At 51.7% G+C, this 19,703-nt stretch overlaps 1 protein-coding gene across 1 annotated transcript in view; it reads left to right on the top strand.

Moving 5' to 3' along the window:
• LOC147683962 (guanine nucleotide exchange factor DBS-like) overlaps nucleotides 1–19,703 on the top strand; it is a 1,615,891-nt gene that overhangs the window by 1,577,307 nt on the left and 18,881 nt on the right. Inside the window, exon 29 of the mRNA XM_086942584.1 lies at nucleotides 3,979–4,050. Coding sequence (XP_086798710.1) covers nucleotides 3,979–4,050 — 72 coding nt within the window. The remainder of the gene's footprint in view (nucleotides 1–3,978; nucleotides 4,051–19,703) is intronic.

Raw genomic sequence — 19,703 nt, 5'->3', positions numbered from 1 at the left:
CAAAGCTATCCTCCCTGGTTACTGGCCTGGATTGGGTGGACACCTGGCGAGTCGTTCATGGCGACAAGAGGGAATTCACTTACCTCTCGGCGGTGCAGAAATCATTCTCCCGAGTAGACTATGTCTTAGTCCCCCGGGCAGCGGCGACAAGTGAGGTGACAGCTGGGATCCTCCCCCGGGAGCTATTGGACCCCTCTCCGGTGTTTGTGGAGTTGCGGCTGGGCAGGGTGCGGCAGCCTTTTTGCCGGCCCCTAGCGGTATGGCATTTATAGAATGCGGACTATGAGAAGCACATGCGGGGCACGATCGCAGATTATTTTGTCGCTAATGAAGGCTCCGTCACAAGCGCTGTCACTCTCTGGGAGGCAATGAAGCCCACTCTACGGGGGATAGATATAGCATGGTGTACGGTGGCTCGTAGAAAACGTCGGGACGAATTGGTCAGGGCGGAGGCAGAGGTGGAGGGTCTGGAACGTTGAAGTCGGAGTGCGAGCGATGGGCTGGCGGTGCGTCTGCTGCTGCAGGCACAACAGTCGTACGCCTCTCTCCTACTGGACGAGGCCCATCAAATTTGGCTGGAGTCCCGCAGCAGAAGCTGCCAATGGGGCGACAAGTCGAGCAAGATGCTACACCAGCGCTGCCAGGGTGCTCTTCATCCGCAGGCCCTTCCTGGGGTGCTCGATGAGAGTAGGGCGCCGATAACAGACCCCAGGGCCATGGCGGAGAACTTCGCCACGTATTACGCAGATATTTATGCTCCGCAAGAGTGTTTACCTGAGGCCACGGTGGACAAGTTTATTGCAGATCTCCTGACTAAAACTGTGTCCGATGATATCTGCCAACAGCTTGAGCTCCCTCTATCGGTGGAAGAACTGGGTACAGCCCTAGGAGAGCTCAATACCGGGAAGTCCCCGGGACCCAATGGGTTCCCCACTGAATTCCATCGTCGGTACAATCTCCAGCTGGCGTCTTACTATCGGGCGGCAGTGGAGGAGGCCAGAGAGGTCGGTTGGCTTCCCCCTGACAGGCGGCATGCTGAGGTGGTGGTGTTTCAGAAGCCGGGCCGGCCCCTGGCGCAGCATGCCTCCTAACGTCCCTTTCTCCCCTTAATGTCGAGGCCAAGGTTTTAGCTAAGGCTCTGGCCAACCGCCTCCTACCACATATCTCGGCGTTGGTTCTCACGGACCAGGCCGAGTTCATGCCCCAGAGAGCAATGCGGCACAACATACGACGGGCCCACGTAGCATTGGCTGCGGTCCGATGGACGGGGGTGCCAGCAGCGTTCCTGTTGGTGGATATGGACAGGGCGTTTGACTCCCTGAGTTGGGTCTACCTTTTCGCCCTCCTTCATAGGCAAAATCTTGGTCCCCAGTTCCTGTCGTATGTGCAACTACTGTATAACGAATTGACAGCGTCGGTTCGGGTGGCGGGTGCGGTATCATCTAGTTTCCCGATTCTCCCTGGCACCAGGCAGGGGTGCCCCTTGTCGACTTATTTATTTGCCTTGGCTATGGAACCGCTTGTGGCCTGTGTGCATATTGATGCATAGTTGGAGGGGTTTGAGTGGGCTGCCGGCCTCTCCGATAGGATCGCATTATATGTGGATGATGTTCTTTTTTTCTTAACGGCGTTGGATAGGACGGGGCCGCGGATCCTGGGGATTATGCGAATATTTGGGGAAGCATCCGGGCTGTACATGAACCCCCTCAAGTCTACCCTATGGGTACTGGGGGCTCTGGATGGGGTGGGTCCATGGGTGTCAGCGTTGCAGGTGGCGGTGGGTGGCCTCAAATATCTGGGTGTTTTCCTCTTCGACATGCCGGCGGTGTCCTGGGAGCGGAATGTGGTTCCGGTCTGGGAGCATGTACAGGCGGATATCAAGATCTGGTCCCGTTTGCCACTAACGATCTATAGCAGGTCGGCGATCTTCAAGATGGTGGCACTCCCCCGCCTACTATACCAATTGCAGTTTAGGATTTTGTCTTAAGTTAATTCTGTGAATCGGGCCCTACGTAAACAGAAAGGATACAGGATTCCTAGAACTCTGTTTATTTTCTTAAGTTTCCACTCCTGTTCCTTTCTGAGCCCCGAGGCAGCAAATTGCATGCTTTGTGGTGATACGTGTGGGAAAAGGGTCTATTCTATGAGATCATCAGGGTCAAAGGAGGCATAAAGGTGCACTTTCACTAACTGTTGTTGAAATGTTGGCCTAACAGCATTCATGGGTTTGTGTACCTTATGCAAGGCCTTGTGTGTGTGTGGCTTCAAACAGCGGCACACCTCTCTATATGTGAGGTCTCAAACTACTCAGAGCTCAAAGTGAACCGCACAGGGCAGGACTGGGAACCCAAAGCCGCCCTGGCAATTTTCTTAGAGAAGCCTCTGGGAAAGCACGGCCTGGCCTGTGAGGCTGGAAAGGCTTGCTTGGTCGCTGATTTTGTTACTGGAGGACAATATTGCAGCAACCGGCCTCCAGTAACAAAACTGGTCCCAACTCTTCCAGCCTCCCAGGGAAACGCCTGATGCCCAGTATGGCTAGTTCAGGCCTGGAACTCCCTAAAGTCATCAGCAGCTGCTGAAGACAAGATATATAATGTTGAAGGGTAGATTCGTTTAGAGCAACATATCTATAAACTCACGATTACCACCCAAAGTCATTCTGTTACAGAGAACATTTTGGGTTAAAATGCAGTTGTAACTATCTGTCCCCATGAGAGGGGTCCCCCAACAGCCGTCTCTGTCATTAAGCCTTTTCATATCTACCCTGATAGACTATATTCATAGTCAATGTCTGTCCTTTTAGTCATATGCAGATAACACAGAGCAAGTAATAGAAATAGAGGAAATAACATCCTGGTCTTTTGTGTTCCCTGAATGGCATAAAGGCACAAATGAGCCAAACATTGCTCTGCTAAAGGGAGACTAATTGAAGGTTATTTTATTTGCAAAAAAGGGGTATTTAACTGGGAGCCTTCTAGAATTCAGGTCTTTATACAGAATTGACAAAGAAGAACAGCCCTATTTAGAGTTCGGTGGAGTCGGTTATCTGCAAAAAAGTGGCAGAGGTCTCGTCCACCGTAACTAGAACGCCTTGAGTGCCCACTTATTACAACAGGTGGAAAATCTGACATTTTTTTTAGCAATGTCCAGCATCTTCCTAACTCTAAATAATCTACACAGACTTTAAATTAAAAATAAAGAATGTTGGTATTGACATTGATATATATTTTTAACAATGCACCAACAAGTAAATGCTAAATGAAATACGCTACTTTTCAACTCTCTAGTCTGTAAAAAAAAATATTGATCTGATGCCGAGTAAACTTAGTTCTAGTAAGAGCAATTGTGAACTCCAGCACTGATTCGGGGAATTCTCTGTACCTGGATATCATAAAAGTGAAACCACGCTGCAATTATAGAATAAGGGAGCTCTCATTTGACACATACCTGACATAGTTTGCACTGGTGTTCTGTGAAAGTCAGAATTAAAACAAATGTTTTGCATTGTTTTTTAATGCAGATTAGCCATGATGGTTTACAGTCTACCTAAAAGCTGGGCATGATAGGGGAAGGATGCTTGAGCTTGTTAGTAGCCAAATTGTGGAATACCCTTCTCCCAGATCTTCCTTCAAATGTCAACAAATAACCTATCCTTTTTGGCCATTTGCCCTTACTCTGCAGCATTTATCAGTTTTTACCACTTCATTATAATTGTGGGTTGTAGAAATTTCTTAACCTGTCCTAAAAGTCTACCATAGATCTGGTCCTCTTGGACCTGTGATAGCCACTAGAAATCTTAGATTACCAAACACGTTTTCTTATGTTATGCATAATCAGAAGTATTTGATACAATCTTATATTGGGTGGAGTCCTACTTAAATGACTTTAGGACAATTAGCTTTTTTATGAACAGAATGATATCAATAGTGTTAAATTCATCAGTATTTATATAATTTTATATGTATACATTTCTGACAGGTCCCCTTGGCCCTGATGTGAAAGCAAAGAGGCATGAAATTAAGAGCGATCCAACTCCCTTTGGATTTGAAGGTACACTAATTTATGCACACAACCATATCTGGTCTTAACAACATCATTGTAGAGTTTAACTGTCTTTAAATGTATTTTTCATGTCACTTGAAAATTGAATATTAACGGTTTTTGCCTTCTATATGGGCTTGTGTTTTAATCGTGAACATATTTTTGTTTTTGTTGCTATGATATTTTTATGAATTCCAAGCACATTTATTGCTGTCAGTTAATGTATGTTCATTTGAACATTATATGTCTTTTTCTGTAAATTTGCTTTAAAAAAACCTAAAATCTACTTTTCTCATATACTAATACATTAAGCCACCTTTTGTAGGTCAACGTATTACCTCAGTTTATGTCAAGGTTTAATGTATCATCCCAAGCAGTTGTATGTTGTGTGAGTTCCCAACATTTTTAATGACCTGATGGAAAGTAGAGGTACTAGAACTAACACTCAAGCTGATATAAGTGGCTACTGTATTACAGTGAGAGATGCCATATCATCCATAAATTCCTATTTCTTCAGTGACTGGTGTGTGACCAATTCTCTACACCAGCAGATATTTATTCATACATATTTGATTGGCAGAAAAGTTAAACGACAAGAATACATTCACAGAACAAGATTGAAATCAGCCTTGTACACAATTGTTTTTGTTACTGTTATGAAATGAACCAATGCTTTACTATCACTATACCATAATTCAGTTGTGCAAGAGTGAAAAGTTCTCTTCACTGACTATATTAGTGACAAAGAGAAAATAGAACTTGTTGAAATAATGTGAGTATTGCACTCCAGGATAACAGTGATTTTACAAAAAAAAAACTATTTGGAGATAGTGTGAAAATCAGAAGTGTTGTCTCGAGGATCAAAATGACCAGGCTCCAGTCAACAATACATTCTTTCATTTGGCCCCAGTCTAAAGAAAGTCCCCCGATGGTATGCAGCTAATTCTTTCATTTGAATTTTCAATGTGTTCTTTTTCCTATGGGTTCACAGAGGATGATTCCCCAAATGTTCTTGTCAGTACTCTTGGAGATCTCGTCGACACATTTTAACCCCATGTGATATTTGTTAAAATTAGATTAGTGAAGGTCTTCATTAGGACAGGATATAATCCTGAAAACCATATCTACTCTCTGTAGAAAAGAGACATACCTATTTTTTTTTTATTATATGCCTTTAGTATCTCCATACTTTCCCATTACTGTGATGAAAATGTACCGGTGTCTCGAATTAGTATGTCAGAAGGTTTTTTAAACCCTGTGAAAAGGTGAAATGTACCACTGTTAAAATGATTGTCCTGCAAATGGGCTCCTTATGATATTGTTTCTTAAAACATTTTGTGCAAACTGACACTGAAGTGCTGTATGAAAGAGAAATGTACAATGGATTTTTTTCCGTCCAGATTGCTCCAAAAGGAGAATTTCCTTCCTTTCCCAAGGGTAGTATCAAAGACATAAATTGGTTGACTTAAGTAAATAATTTGACAACCAATCATTGCTTAGAAAGTTTAATCTATAAAAGCTCACAGCCTCATATATTACATCATAGTAAAAAAAGTTTGGAACCAAAAACATCCTGCAGCTGATCATCAGGCAGTATCTTGTAATGTCTGAAAATGTTAAGGGAGAAACCTGAGTCGCTGTCCTACGTATCTCCTTTAGAAAAGTACTCTGATTCACTGCCCATGAAGCTGTCATGCTTCAAGTGGATTTTCTTTGCCCAAGGGAATATTAAGCGTGTGATTTTTCATAGTGAAGAAACCTGAGCTCCCCCCTTTCTGAGTATGTAAGATTCTGTGTATTTATTCGTTTTTTGAATGATTTATTCACACTTGAAAACATAAGACAGTGTTTCAATCACAAGCTTTACAAAATTATCATTATACAGATATCAATGGCACTGTATTTGAAATATATCACATTTGTGCCCTCCAGCCCTTTAGCATTTAGCTCGTCCCAGCTTCCTAAAGTCATTGACCAAATGTCTCCCATACAACAAAACATGTTGCTGCTCTGTCAAACATAGGTGTTCATCTTTTTTAACCTTACAGTTTTGTAACTTCAAGAGACTATTGGTTAATGCAACATAGCTCTAAATGTTGCAGAGAAATATGATTGTACATTGCAGATTGCGAATTGTATATCTTGTGCAGAGGATATCGGTTCCATAAGGACCTTAGCTGTTGTGGGTAGACAGGAGTTGTAAGCTATGGTTATGATCCGTGCATAGTGTTCTCCAGTATTAGGGTGTCTTTCATAGATTCACATGCTTGAATATTCCCCGTCGTCGGAGTGGGAGTCCCACGGTAAATAAAGTAGCAATAAAATGCATATATAAATATATATATATGTAACAACATACAACCTGAAATATGGATCAGATAAGGGCATAACCTGCCTACACATATTTCTACATAGGAATGCATGGGAAAGGAAAAAACGATTTGCAGTCCATCCCTATCATTATCTTGGTCCAAACTGCAGCCAATCAGGCGACAGCAACCCTCTAGAACCTTCTCCTCAGAGCTAGGCATCTCGGATTTTCTACTGCACGTCGTGTGTAAGGGAGTCTCCCTGAGCTCTGCTCAGTTTTCTCTTTTCTTCAGGTGTTTCCTGGTTCTACAAACATGTCTACAAGTAAGAAGTCTCTTTTCAGAGCTTGTTCATCCTGTGGAAAGCTGAGACTTTTTTCTGAGGACCCACACAGTGAGTGCATTTACTGTCTTTACCAGGACCATGAGGTGGGGAGCTGTAAGTTCTGTAGAACTTTCTCCACAAAGACTTTAAAGGACAGGGAAGGCCGTTTACTCATCTGGCTTCAAAGACTAAAGGATAAAAATAATTTACTTTCTGATGCTGAAAGTCTTGTTTCTGGCCATTCCCAAGCAGCCTCCAAGCGTGGTAGTGTGCAGGAGTTGCCTTCTCCATATTTAAAGAAAAGGAGAATGTCTCTTTCCTTGGCCCCTGCGGTGTCTTCACCACTTCCTACCACTTCTGGGCCCGCGAGATCTTGCCCGTGATAAGCAAGCTCAATGCGCAAGCGCATTGACATAAAATGCGCGTGCACATGAAAGCCAGCCATCTGCTGCCAGCAGCTTCAACGCCCCCTGCTGTTATCAAAGGTTTTTCGGCTGTGTCGCATTTCTCCTCTCCCCCCCCCCCCCTCCCCACAGCAATGCCAAGAGCTTTCACTTTCACGGCGGCCAGGCCGTGTCTCTCGTTTCTCCTCCCCCACTCGCTCATCAAAGGCTGCTCACTCTCCTTCTCCCCCGCCCCCACTGACTTGTTTTTCTTTCAGTTCAAGGCCGATTTTGCGTCACACTCGCGTTTTTTCCCCATTTTTTTTTAACTATTATTTCGCGGACAATTTTCGTTTCACGGCCGCCAATTCTTGTTCTGTTAGCTCCTTGTTCGCCACTGACTGTATATTTTCATCTGTAAGAAACTATTTTGGCATATTTACAGAAGATCGGCGGTGCCTGCAGGCGCCTCCCACCACAGCCAGCCCAAGCGCTATCGGCAATGCCTACAGACCCCTCCCGCCTCCCACCACAGCCTGCCCCAGCACCATCGGCAGTGCCTGCATACCCCTCCCGTCTCCCACCACAGCCTGCCCCAGCGCCATCGGCAGTGCCTGCATACCCCTCCCACCACAGCCTGCCCCAGTGCCATCGGCAGTGCCTGCATACCCCTCCCGCCTCCCACCACAGCCTGCCCCAGCGCCATCGGCAGTGCCTGCATACCCCTCCCGCCTCCCACCACAGCCTGCCCCAGCGCCATCGGCAGTGCCTGCATACCCCTCCCGCCTTCCACCACAGCCTGCCCCAGCGGCAACGCGTACAGACTCCTCCCGCCACAGCCTGACCCAGCGCCATCGGCAGTGCCTGCATACCCCTCCTGCCTCCCACCACAGCCTGCCCCAGCGCCATCGGCAGTGCCTGCAGACCCCTCCCGCCTCCGACCACAGCATGCCCTAATCTCACCTCACGCGAGATGCGTGAGGTTCGGCCCCTCGCGCGAGATGCGTGAGGTTCGGCGCCTCGCGCGAGATGCGTGAGGTTCGGCGCCTCGCGCGAGATGCGTGAGGTTCGGCGCCTCGCGCGAGATGCGTGAGGTTCGGCGCCTCGCGCGAGATGCGTGAGGTTCGGCGCCTCGCGCGCGATGCGTGAGGTTCGGCGCCTCGCGCGCGATGCGTGAGGTTCGGCGCCTCGCGCGCGATGCGTGAGGTTCGGCGCCTCGCGCGCGATGCGTGAGGTTCGGCGCCTCGCGCGCGATGCGTGAGGTTCGGAGCGAGATGCGTGAGGTTCGGCGCCTCGCGCGAGATGCGTGAGGTTCGGCGCCTCGCGCGAGATGCGTGAAGTTCGGCAGCGCACGCGAGATGCGTGAAGTTCGGCAGCGCACGCGAGATGCGTGAGGTCCGGCGCCTCACGTGCGATGCGTGAGGTCCGGCGCCTCACGCGCGATGCGTGAGGTCCAGCGCCTCACGCCGCATTATCGCGCCGCACTATCGCAGAATCAGTAAGGGTGCAAAGAGGCAGGGCTGACGCAATGGGGGGGGGGGGGGGGGGGGCAGGGCAGGGTGCCTGAGGTTTGCCAAGCCGGTGTGCAAGTCACGGCAGATTCTGGATGTTAGACGGACCGGGAGGGTCGGCCGAGGACAAGGGGAGAGGTCTCCAGGGAGAGCCGTCTCCAGCGATCGTACAGACGAGTAACTTCCCCCCCACAGATGTACACCACACAAAGATAAGGTTTAACGTTCTTTATAAGCAATCTTGAAGTACGGTGGAATGGTACAAGGAGGTCTGGACTCAGGGGTCCCCTCGATTCTAGTCTCTTGGATGGGAAAGGGGTAGCGGGACAGTCCTATTACCAATCTGGTAGATGCGATAATATGATGGGTAGCTCACAATCCTCGAGCTCGGCGTTCTAGATGGACGGGCCGCGGCAGCGCCGGCAGGTCCCGAGATGGTCGTAGGTAGCGACGGTCCGCGGCGGCGCCAGTAGGTCCCGGTGAAGGTGGTCGTTACAACGGTCCGCGGCAGCGCCAGCAGGTCCCGACGAGGTTGAAGGATGCAGAAGGTTGCGGCAGCGCCAGCAGGCAAGATGATAGTTCGCAAGGCAGGGCTACGGCAACGCCAGTTGTCCGTCAAGGATGAGTTCTTCACGGGGTCTCTCGACTCCAGGATACAACTGCCTTCCTGCTCTGGAGCTGCCCCAGTTATAGGGCTGGCGCCCTTTGATGTCCGGACCCTCTCACTTGGAGGTCGGGAGGTCCGGGATGAGGGAGTCCAGACACCCAGCAGGGGGGTGGAGCCAGCGCCCGGGGGAGCTGGGGGCGATCGGCACCTGGCGGGGGAGAGCCATCGACACTTCTTTCTCCCATTGACCTGCCAAGTGGTCCGCTCACCTCCTGGGTGGATGGTGGTGCCGGGATGTCGGGGCCTGGCCAGGCCCAGGGTTAGGGTCGATCTGAGGCCACGCGGCCTCGTGGTGCAGTGTCCAAGATGGCGGCCGGGCCGGGCGAGGGCCGGTAGTGGTTCGGCCCCAGAATGCAGAGATGGACGGGGTAGGAGTCCCGTATGAGACGGGGGTGCGGGTTGCTTCTGTGGGTAACACCTGGAGGGCCGGGGCTCGGGCCCTGTCATGCGGGGGGGGAAGCAAGCCCTTCATGTGGCCTTTCCAACACTGGAAGGTAACGGAATTGTCTCAGGTCAATACCACTCTCTGGCCGACCAACAAGGAGTTCCCGCCAGAGCCGCCAGTCCAGAAGGTCAGGGTGATCCCCCCCCCCCACGAGCAGCAGCATCGGTGGTTACACAGGTGGTCCCGCCCCCGTCGGGCACGGTTATCGACACGAACACTGAGAAATTCGGTAAGATGATGGACTCAATGTTGAGCATCTTGGATGACTTTAAATCCCGATTTGTAGAATCAGTACGTACTACTACGCCTATGGCCGTGCCTGCTAGAGAGGTGAGTGCACCATCCATTGTTGAAGTGTGGGGAGAAGCGCCTGCCAGGGGAGTACCCCGCAAGCACGGGAGCCTAGGGCCGAGGCAGCGACAAGGTCTCTGCAGGGGGGTTTGGCGCAGTCTCTCGTAGAGCCGGATCCCACGGGGCCCAAGCCGGCAGCAGCGGCTCAACACCAAGGGTGCTAGCAGGGCCTGCTACCACAGCACAGCGACCTGCAACCCCACCCCCCCTCCCACCATCAGTCCAGTGGTCACAGTTACAACACACGCTGGGGGATCTTTGGACGCTAACAAGTCAGCGGTTCAGACAGAGTCAGGCATGGGGGTGACAGGTTCGACAGCGCCGCTCGTCACAGTAGCAGCACTTAAATCAGGTCGTTGCTCCCTGGCCTGGGAAGTTCCTTTGGGGGCAAAAGAGGGTATATGGAGGCGTGAATTTGCAGACATCTTTACCCTACTCATGCATGGGGTAATACATGAAGAGGCTGAAACAACGGGGTATCGGGTGGAACAATTCCGATTGAGATTTCAGAAAGAGAATGGCTATGTGTCCAGATTTGAACTGGGATCAAGAGGAGATCCAGCTCTGGGTGGAGAACATGGGGAAGTTCACAGCAGACGTCAAGGGCACTTCAAAATATAGGAAGGGACAGGGAAGCGTCAGGGGTCAGAAACATCCTACTAGGCATCCTTTCCGTCAGTCCTTTCGAACTGACGGAAAGTCCGAGGAGGCGGCCATCAAGGAAGGGGGGGCAAACGTTTCACCTCAAATTCTTGTAGAATGTACAACGCAGGTTTCTGCTCTTGGGCAAAGGTCTGTAAGTTTGGGCACATTTGCAGCAAGTGTGGGGCAGGTCACCCAGCAGCGCCCTGCATCAATAAGCCAACGGCCAACAAGCCAGACAAGAAACAAAACGAGTAGCGCAGTCCCCCCCCCCACCCCCCCAGAGCCCCCCCTCACCCCCACCGTTGCCAGTTCACCGCTGCGACACCAGCCAGGTCACATACCACCTCCAGCAGCTTCTCCCATTCAGGTGTCACCTGGTAAGGGCCCATCACCAATTTGCATAGACGCCCTTATCTCCATGCTCGGAGCATACCCCAACACGAAAGATGGCAGAATCATAGCAGAGGGCTTCATAGATGGCTTTAAGATCCGATACTTAGGGCCAAAGATGTGCAGGGACGCCTACAATTTGAGGTCTGCCAGGGAGCTTCCGCAGGTGGTACATGAGAAGATTCTGAAGGAGAAGGTCTTGGGGAGGATAGCAGGGCCTTTTGACTCCCCTCCACTAGATAATTTCCTGGTATCCCCGCTAGGGGTGGTCCCCAAAAAAGAACCTGGGGCCTTTCGCCTCATATACCACTTGTCCTACCCAGAAGGCGATTCGGTCAACCACTGGTTGGAGGAAGGAACATGCTCAGTGTCGTACTGTTCTTTTGACATGGCGGTGGACATGGTCAGGAGAGCAGGAAAGGGGGCATGGCTGGCGAAGGCAGACATAGAATCAGCCTTCCGCCTGCTCCCAGTACACCCTGAGAGTCATCACCTACTGGGTTTTACATGGCAGAACAAATTCTATTTCGACAAATGCATGCCAATGGGCTGCGCAGTCTCCTGCTCGTACTTTGAGGTGTTTAGCAGTTTCTTGCAGTGGGCACTCACCTGGTCGTACAACACTGTCGGAGTTACGCACTACCTGGACGACTTTCTCTTCATAGGGAAGGCGGGGACACAGGAATGCAGCACAGCACTACTTCACTTTCAGGAACTGGCAGGCCGCTTGCGGGTGCCGTTGGCGCCGGGGAAAAACTGAGAGTCCAGCGCAGGTACTCACTTTTCTGGGCATTGCGATGGACACGGTCCAGGGCTTGTCCAGGCTCCCGGCCGAGAAGGTACAGGCACTGCGGCTGGATATCCAGGCTCTCCTAGGCAAAGACATAGCGCCGCTAGGTGTCATTCAGAGCCTCTTAGGGAAGCTGAACTTTGCAGCCAGGGTTGTGCCAGCAGGCAGAGTCTTCGCAAGGAGACTAGCAAGGGCCACAGCTAACGTGCGCTCCCCTATCTTTGGCAGACCACAGCTACTACATCTGTTTACTGAAATCCTCAGAGGTGGTTTTGGTTTCTGTAGGAAGCTGGCTCTGTATGTGGTGTATCAAAAATCGGATATACAGTGTAAAGATTCCAGGGGTTCCCTTATAAGTGGACATGGGCTTGCTATACAATCCCAATGTGCTCTATTAGGGGGGTTAGTGTGGTTGAGCAGCCTTAGGCACACAGAGGAGTGCAAGACATTTGCAAAATTCACAAAATGATTAATAAATGACAACACGACTCAAGAAGGAGATCCACACCAATCTGGAACAAGCATTTGCAATGCAATAGGTCTCGCATTTCTGAAAGTTTGAGCTATTGGCGTTGCTAATAATAATGCAATGCCAATAGCTTAAACTTTCAGTAATGCGAGAACTACTACATTGCAAATGCCTTTTTTTTAGATCTCGCCTGTCAATGCGCTTGCGAGAATATAGGGGCTTATCCATCAGGCGATTCCATGCAGTGCCTGTGATAAGCAAGCTCAATGCGCAAGCGCATTGACATAAAATGCGCGTGCACATGAAAGCCAGCCATCTGCCACCAGCAGCTTCACCGCCCCCTCCTGTTATCAAAGGTTTTTTGGCCGTGTCGCATTTCTCCTCCCCCCTCCCCACAGGAATGCCAAGAGCTTTCACTTTCACGCCCGCCAGGCCGTGTCTCTCGTTTCTCCTCCCCCACTCGCTCATCAAAGGCTGCTCACTCTCCTCCTCCCCCGCCCCCACCCCATCAGACTTGTTTTTCTTTCATTTCACGGCCGATTTTGCGTCACACTCGCGTTTTTTCCCCGTTTTTTTTAAACTATTATTTCGCGGAGGATTTTCGTTTCACGGCCGCCAATTCTTGTTCTGTTAGCTCCTTGTTCGCCACTGACTGTATATTTTCATCTGTAAAAAACTATTTTGGCATATTTACAGAAGATCGGCGGTGCCTGCAGCCGCCTCCCACCACAGCCAGCCCAAGCTCTATCGGCAATGCCTACAGACCCCTCCCGCCTCCCACCACAACCTGCCCCAGCGCCATCGGCAGTGCCTGCATACCCCTCCCGCCTCCCACCACAGCCTGCCCCAGCGCCATCGGCAGTGCCTGCATACCCCTCCCGCCTCTCACCACAGCCTGCCCCAGCGCCATCGGCAGTGCCTGCATACCCCTCCCGTCTCCCACCACAGCCTGCCCCAGCGGCAATGCCTACAGACTCCTCCCGCCACAGCCTGCCCCAGCACCATCGGCAGTGCCTGCATACCCCTCCTGCCTCCCACCACAGCCTGCCCCAGCGCCATCGGCAGTGCCTGCAGACCCCTTCCGCCTCTGACCACAGCATGCCCTAGCGCAAGATGCGTGAGGTTCGGCCCTCACGCACGATGCGTGAGGTTCGGCGCCTCACGTGAGATGCGTGAGGTCCGGCACCTCACGCGTGATGCGTGAGGTTTGACACCCCAAGCGAGATGCGTGAGGTTTGACACCCCAAGCGAGATGCGTGAGGTTTGACACCCCAAGCGAGATGCGTGAGGTTTGGCACCTCATGCGAGATGCGTGAGGTTTGGCACCTCACGCGAGATGCATGAGGTTTGGCACCTCACGCGAGATGCGTGAGGTTTGGCACCTCACGCGAGATGCGTGAGGTTTGGCAGCTCACGCGAGATGCGTGAGGTTTGGCACCTCACGCGAGACGCGTGAGGTTTGGCACCTCACGCGAGACGCGTGAGGGTTGGCACCTCACGCGAGATGCGTGAGGTTTGGCACCTCACGCGAGATGCGTGAGGTTTGGCACCTCACGCGAGATGCGTGAGGTTTGGCACCTCACGCGGGATGCGTGAGGTTCGGCACCTCACGCGAGATGCGTGAGGTTTGGCAGCTCACGCGAGATGCGTGAGGTTTGGCACCTCACGCGGGATGCGTGAGGTTCGGCACCTCACGCGAGATGCGTGAGGTTCGGCAGCTCACGCGAGATGCGTGAGGTTTGGCACCTCACGCGAGATGCGTGGGGTTTGGCAGCTCACGCGAGATGCGTGAGGTTTGGCACCTCACGCGAGATGCGTGGGGTTTGGCAGCTCACGCGAGATGCGTGAGGTTTGGCACCTCACGCGAGATGCGTGAGGTTTGGCACCTCACGCGAGATGCGTGGGGTTTGGCACCTCACGCGAGATGCGTGAGGTTCGGTACCTCACGCGAGATGCGTGAGGTTCGGCACCTCACGCGGGATGCGTGAGGTTCGGCACCTCACGCGGGATGCGTGAGGTTTGGCAGCTCATGCGAGATGCGTGAGGTTTGGCACCTCACGCGGGATGCGTGAGGTTTGGTACCTCACGCGAGATGCGTGAGGTTTGGTACCTCACGCGAGATGCGTGAGGTTCATCACCTCAAGCGGGATGCGTGAGGTTCAGCACCTCACGCGGGATGCGTGAGGTTCAGCACCTCACGCGGGATGCGTGAGGTTCAGCACCTCACGCGGGATGCGTGAGGTTTGGCACCTCACGCGAGATGCGTGAGGTCTGGCACCTCACGCGAGATGCGTGAGGTCCGGCAGCTCACGCGAGATGCGTGAGGTCCGGCAGCTCACGCGAGATGCGTGAGGTTTGGCACCTCACGCGAGATGCGTGCGGTTCGGCACCCCACCCTGAACAAGGATTTTCCTAGATTCTTCGACCAAGGCAAGATGGCGGCCTGAAATGATCCCAGGTGGAGGGCCTAACTCTGGCAAAAAGAAGCAGTCTGCTGTTATTAGTACTTTGTTTTCAGCAGAAAAACCTTTGTGGCCTGTAAGCCTCTCTGTAATGGGCCAATACCAACATCTTTTGTCATGGCTGGGAGAAGTTGCCAAATGGGAAAAAACTCCAAATATTCTTCAAAACCCCCACCCCATTTCTAATATTCACACTGTGGATACTTTTACGCATTAGTTTGGCCTCAGGGGCCAGAATAGTATGTTTGTCAATCATTTATTTGATTGTGTTTAATAGCGATTTGTTGTAAATTGCGGCCTGCAATTAAGTACGCCAACCATTGCAATTGGCCCGCATAACAGTAAGCCTTCAGGTCCAGAACTCCCAGTCCCCCTTGTTTCGTATCGAATTGTAGTTTTGTGAGTCCTATCCGTCTCTGTCCCGCCCCCCATATTAATTCTTTGAGGAGGGAGTCTAGCAGTTTAAACATCTGTGTTGGAATAATGATAGGTAGATTGGTGAAATAATATAACAGCCTAGGGAGCATACCCATTTTGGCAATGGCTACTCATCCTGGTACCGATATGGGCAGGGATGTCCAGAATCTTATTTGCGCTCTAAGCGCCGCAATAGCTTGGTTTAGATTTCGATCTAAAATACCTTCCGTCTCTCTGTATATCTGGATGCCCAGATATTTGAAAGTAACTGTCGCTGTTTGAAATGTCCAGTGTCCAAAACTAATTGGTTCAGCCTTTGCCGTGTCAGTAAAAAAATATACATATGATTTGTTTTTATTTATGGAAAGACCTGAAAACCGCTGAAATGCATAGAAAAAGTGTGGGTATTGGGTCATAATCCTCATTCAGATTATTGAAGTATATGAGGTCATCCGCATATGCTGAAATGATTTGTGTCTCTCTTCCTATTCGTATCCCTCTATATCCTGCCATAGTACAAAGTTGCATTCAATCATATATTTGTAGAGCTTACTAATCACCCGTGAGAGTCTCAAGGTGCTGAGCGGGGGTGGGGGTGCAGCTACTGCTCGAACAGCCAGGTCAAGATAAGTCTCCTGAAGGTCAGCAGGTCCTGGGTCTTTCGCAGCTGTGTGGGGAGGGTGTTCCATGTCTTTGCCGCGAGGTAGTAGAAGGATCTGCTGCCATTGGAGGTTCTGTGGATGCGTGGGACGGCGGCGAGGGTGAGGTCGGCGGAGCGCAGCTGGCGGTTCGGGGTGTAGAAGGTGAGACGCTTGTTGAGGTAGGCTGGTCCGGTGTTGTGTAGTGCTTTGTGGGTGAGGAGCGTGAAGGTGATCCTCTTGTTGACTGGGAGCCAGTGCAGGTCATTCAGGTGGGCAGTGATGTGGGTGTGGCTGGGTATGTCGAGAATGAGGCGTGCAGAGGCGTTCTGTATGAGTTGGCGTCTCTTCTGGAGTTTGGCCGTGGTTCCTGCGTAAAGGGTGTTGCCGTAGTCAGCCTGCTGCTGACGAGGGCCGGTGTGACCGTCCTTCTGGTTTCGGTGGGTATCCATCTGTAGATCTTGCATAGTATGCGAAGGGTGTTGAAGCAGGAGGAGGAGACGGCGTTGACTTGCTGCGTCATTGAGAGCGATGAGTCCAGGATGACACCCAGGTTGCGTGCGTGGTCGTTGGGTGTGGGTGCGGCTCCCAGGGTGGCTGGCCACCAAGAGTCGTCCCAGCTGAGGGGGTGGATCCGAGGAGGAGTACTTTTGTCTTGTCCGAGTTACGTTTCAAGCGGCTGGTCTGCATCCAGCTGGCGACGGCCTTCATTCCTTCGTGAGATTGTATTTGGCGGCGGAAGGGTTTTCGGTGTGTGAGCAGATTAGTTGCGTGTCATCGGCGTAGGAGACAAGGTTGTGTGAGCGGACAACGTTGGCGAGCGGTGCCATGTAGACGTTGAAGAGGGTAGGTCTGAGGGCTGATCCTTGGGGCACGCCTCAGATGATCTTGGTGGCTTCACGACCCTCTGGGTTCTGTCAGTGAGGAAGGAGGTGATCCAGTCCAGGGTTTTGCTGCGTAATCCTGCGTCATATGCGTAGGGTGTGGTGGCAGACGGTGTCGAAGGCGGCTGAGAGGTCCAGGAGGATGAGGGTAAAGTTTTAAGAAGTAGAGGTTCAAACGTGAAGATGAATAATAAAGGTCAGAGCGGGCAACCTTGTCTAGTAACCTTTGCTACGGTTTATTGTTGTGAGATGTGAACACTTGTACGTGTGCGCGCCGTGGGGTTCGTATACAGCAGTTGTACCCAATTCACAAATTCCTCCTGAATTCCAAACTTTCGGAAAGTTTGTAACCTATAGCGCCATTGCAGTCAAATGCTTGATGTAGGTCTAGGGAAATACAGCCCTGTGAATTGACGGCTGCGGGTGTATGAGACATCAATTGAGTGCATACAACAGCGCGGTCTGGCATGTTGATTTCAAGAATAGGAGACATTGACGGTGTGTCTTTAATAATTCTAGCAAGTAGTGGGCCCGCTCTATCTGCAATTGCATGCTGCTTCTGCGTGTATAAGCGGTAATCCAAGGTACGAAGTTCTTCTAGAAGTTCAGCATGTGTTATGTGTGTCTCTCGTATCGCATCCTGACATGTCGCTTGATGCTGCTTCCTGTTCTAACTTACCTAGCCTATTTTCCACTTCTTTGGATTTTTTTTTTTAAGTAAAACAATGCGCCTCCCCACCCTTGTGCTAATTGCCCCCCGTATCACAGTTTTAAAAGCGTCCCATTCAATTTGACGTGTGCTAGTGCTGTCTATGTTGTCAGTGAAATAATGACTATGGCCGCACAGACTGTACTATGGAACACCAGGTCCTCCAAATTCGAGGGGTGCAACCTCTAGGTTGGTATTGGTGTTGGAACTTTCCCCCATAACAGTACGACTTCTAGTGGGTTATGATACGAGTAGGTTTTGCCTAAGTACGTATTATCTTTAACATTTACAAGTAGATTCAGCGAACAGAACCTTCTATTTATACGGGTATGCAGCCAATGCGGTGCCGAAAAGAAAGAATATTCGTTATCAGTGGGGTGCACCATGCTCCATGCATCTCCTAAACCCCAACTCTCTGCCCAGGTCTTAGGGGCATCAGCCTGTTTTCTGCACCCCGTGCTCTGAACTGGGGGGTGTGTGAGCCTAGCCAGCCACTCGGGCATCCCGTGCGGTGGAGCAATGGAGGGTTTGTGAGCAGTGGGGAACGGTGAGCAGCATGGTGTCTGCACCCCAGCGAGTGCACGAGTCCCCACCTGTTGCACGGACACGCAGTGTCCGGCAGGGGAAGCTGAGCGACAATGCCGCCGTGAGTTTATGCGCCTCCACAACGGTATTACTGCGGTCCCCACACTGTTGTCACCACTCTCACATTGTCAATTCTGTTCAGCAGCTGCCGCAGGGTCCGCATTCAGGGCACCCAGAGGCGCACCTGACTAACTCCAGGCGCACCCCGCGGCAGCATGCCGGCCCCCAGCAGGTGGGGGCGCTTGGCGGCCACTTCTTAGTGCCCCCGGAGGTGGGGCTGCAGGGGCTTTGCTGCAGGGTACTGTTGCACACGCGTCCTGCTATGGGCACAAGCGGGCGGAGTCCCCGTGTCTGCTGGTGACCCCAGCGTGACAGCCTGGTAGCGCGTAAAGCATTTAGGGGGGCAGGTTAAAGGTCCCCGGCTGGATCCTGGTTGGGGCAGGGCGTGGGGGAGACTTTTCTCCCGCGGGCCCTTTGCGGTTAACAGGGCCCTGACAGGATCTCGTGGGAGGGCTCACATGTTTTTTACCTCATTCCCTTGCAGGAGATTATTAAGCCGGAGTTACAGCTGTGTTGCAAAGGTTTTTCCTGTAAGGTACTGCTGAATGCTGATAACGTGTACTGTTTTGCCATTCGCAGAATAACATATAGAGAGAGAGAGAGGGAGCAGGTGCTCACCCGGAAGTAAAGCAAGCATCTGGACAACGCAACAGAGTCGCAGAGGTACTTATAAGGGATATCATCAGGTAATACACACTGGTGAGAAAGGGTTCGGTGGGCATGGGCTGACCTACAGCAAGGAAGTACTACGGGCCCCAGTGCAGGTGACAACTAACTATTGTCATCACCATTTCTCTGCCACCACGTAACAAAGTTAGTCGCAGCGAAACGAGTGGCTGGAGTGACTGGGGCCCCGGCTCGCACTATCGCAGAAGCAGTAAGGGTGCAAGGAGGCAGGGCTGACGCAATGGGGGGGGGCAGGGCAGGGTGCCTGAGGTTTACCAAGCCAGGGTGCAAGTTACGGCGGATTCTGGAAGGTAACGGAATTGTCTCCGGTCAATACCACTCGCCGGCCGACCAACAAGTAGTTTGCGCCGGTGCCGCCACTCCAGAAGGTCAGGGTGATTTCCCCCCAATCCCCCCCCCCCCCCCCCCCCCCCGAGCAGCAGCATCGGTGGTTACACAGGTGCCCCCCCCCCCCGTCGGGCACGGTTATCGACACGAACACTGAGAAATTCGGCAAGATGATGGTCTCAATGTTGAGCATCTTGGATGACTTTAAATCCCGATTTGTAGAATCAGTACGTACTACTAAGCCTATGGCCATGCCTGCTAGAGAGGGGAGTGCACCATCCATTGTTGAAGTGTGGGGAGAAGCGCCTGACAGGGCGAGTACCCCGCAAGCACGGGAGCCTAGGGCCGAGGCAGCGACAAGGTCTCAGCAGGGGGGTTTGGCACAGTCTCTCGTAGAGCCGGATCCCACGGGGCCCAAGCCGGCATCAGCGGCTCAACACCAAGGGTGCTAGCAGGGCCTGCTACCACAGCACAGCGACCTGCAACCCCCCCCTCCCTCCCACCATCAGTCCAGTGGTCACAGTTACAACACACGCTGGGGGATCTTTGGACGCTAACAAGTCAGAGGTACCGACAGAGTCAGGCATGGGGGAGACAGGTTCGACCGC

The sequence above is a fragment of the Lissotriton vulgaris genome, chromosome 11 (genome assembly GCF_964263255.1).
Source record: "Lissotriton vulgaris chromosome 11, aLisVul1.2, whole genome shotgun sequence".
NCBI lineage: Eukaryota > Metazoa > Chordata > Amphibia > Caudata > Salamandridae > Lissotriton > Lissotriton vulgaris.
Note: the sequence above shows the minus strand (reverse complement) of the source record. Positions and strands in the feature narration are given on the sequence as shown.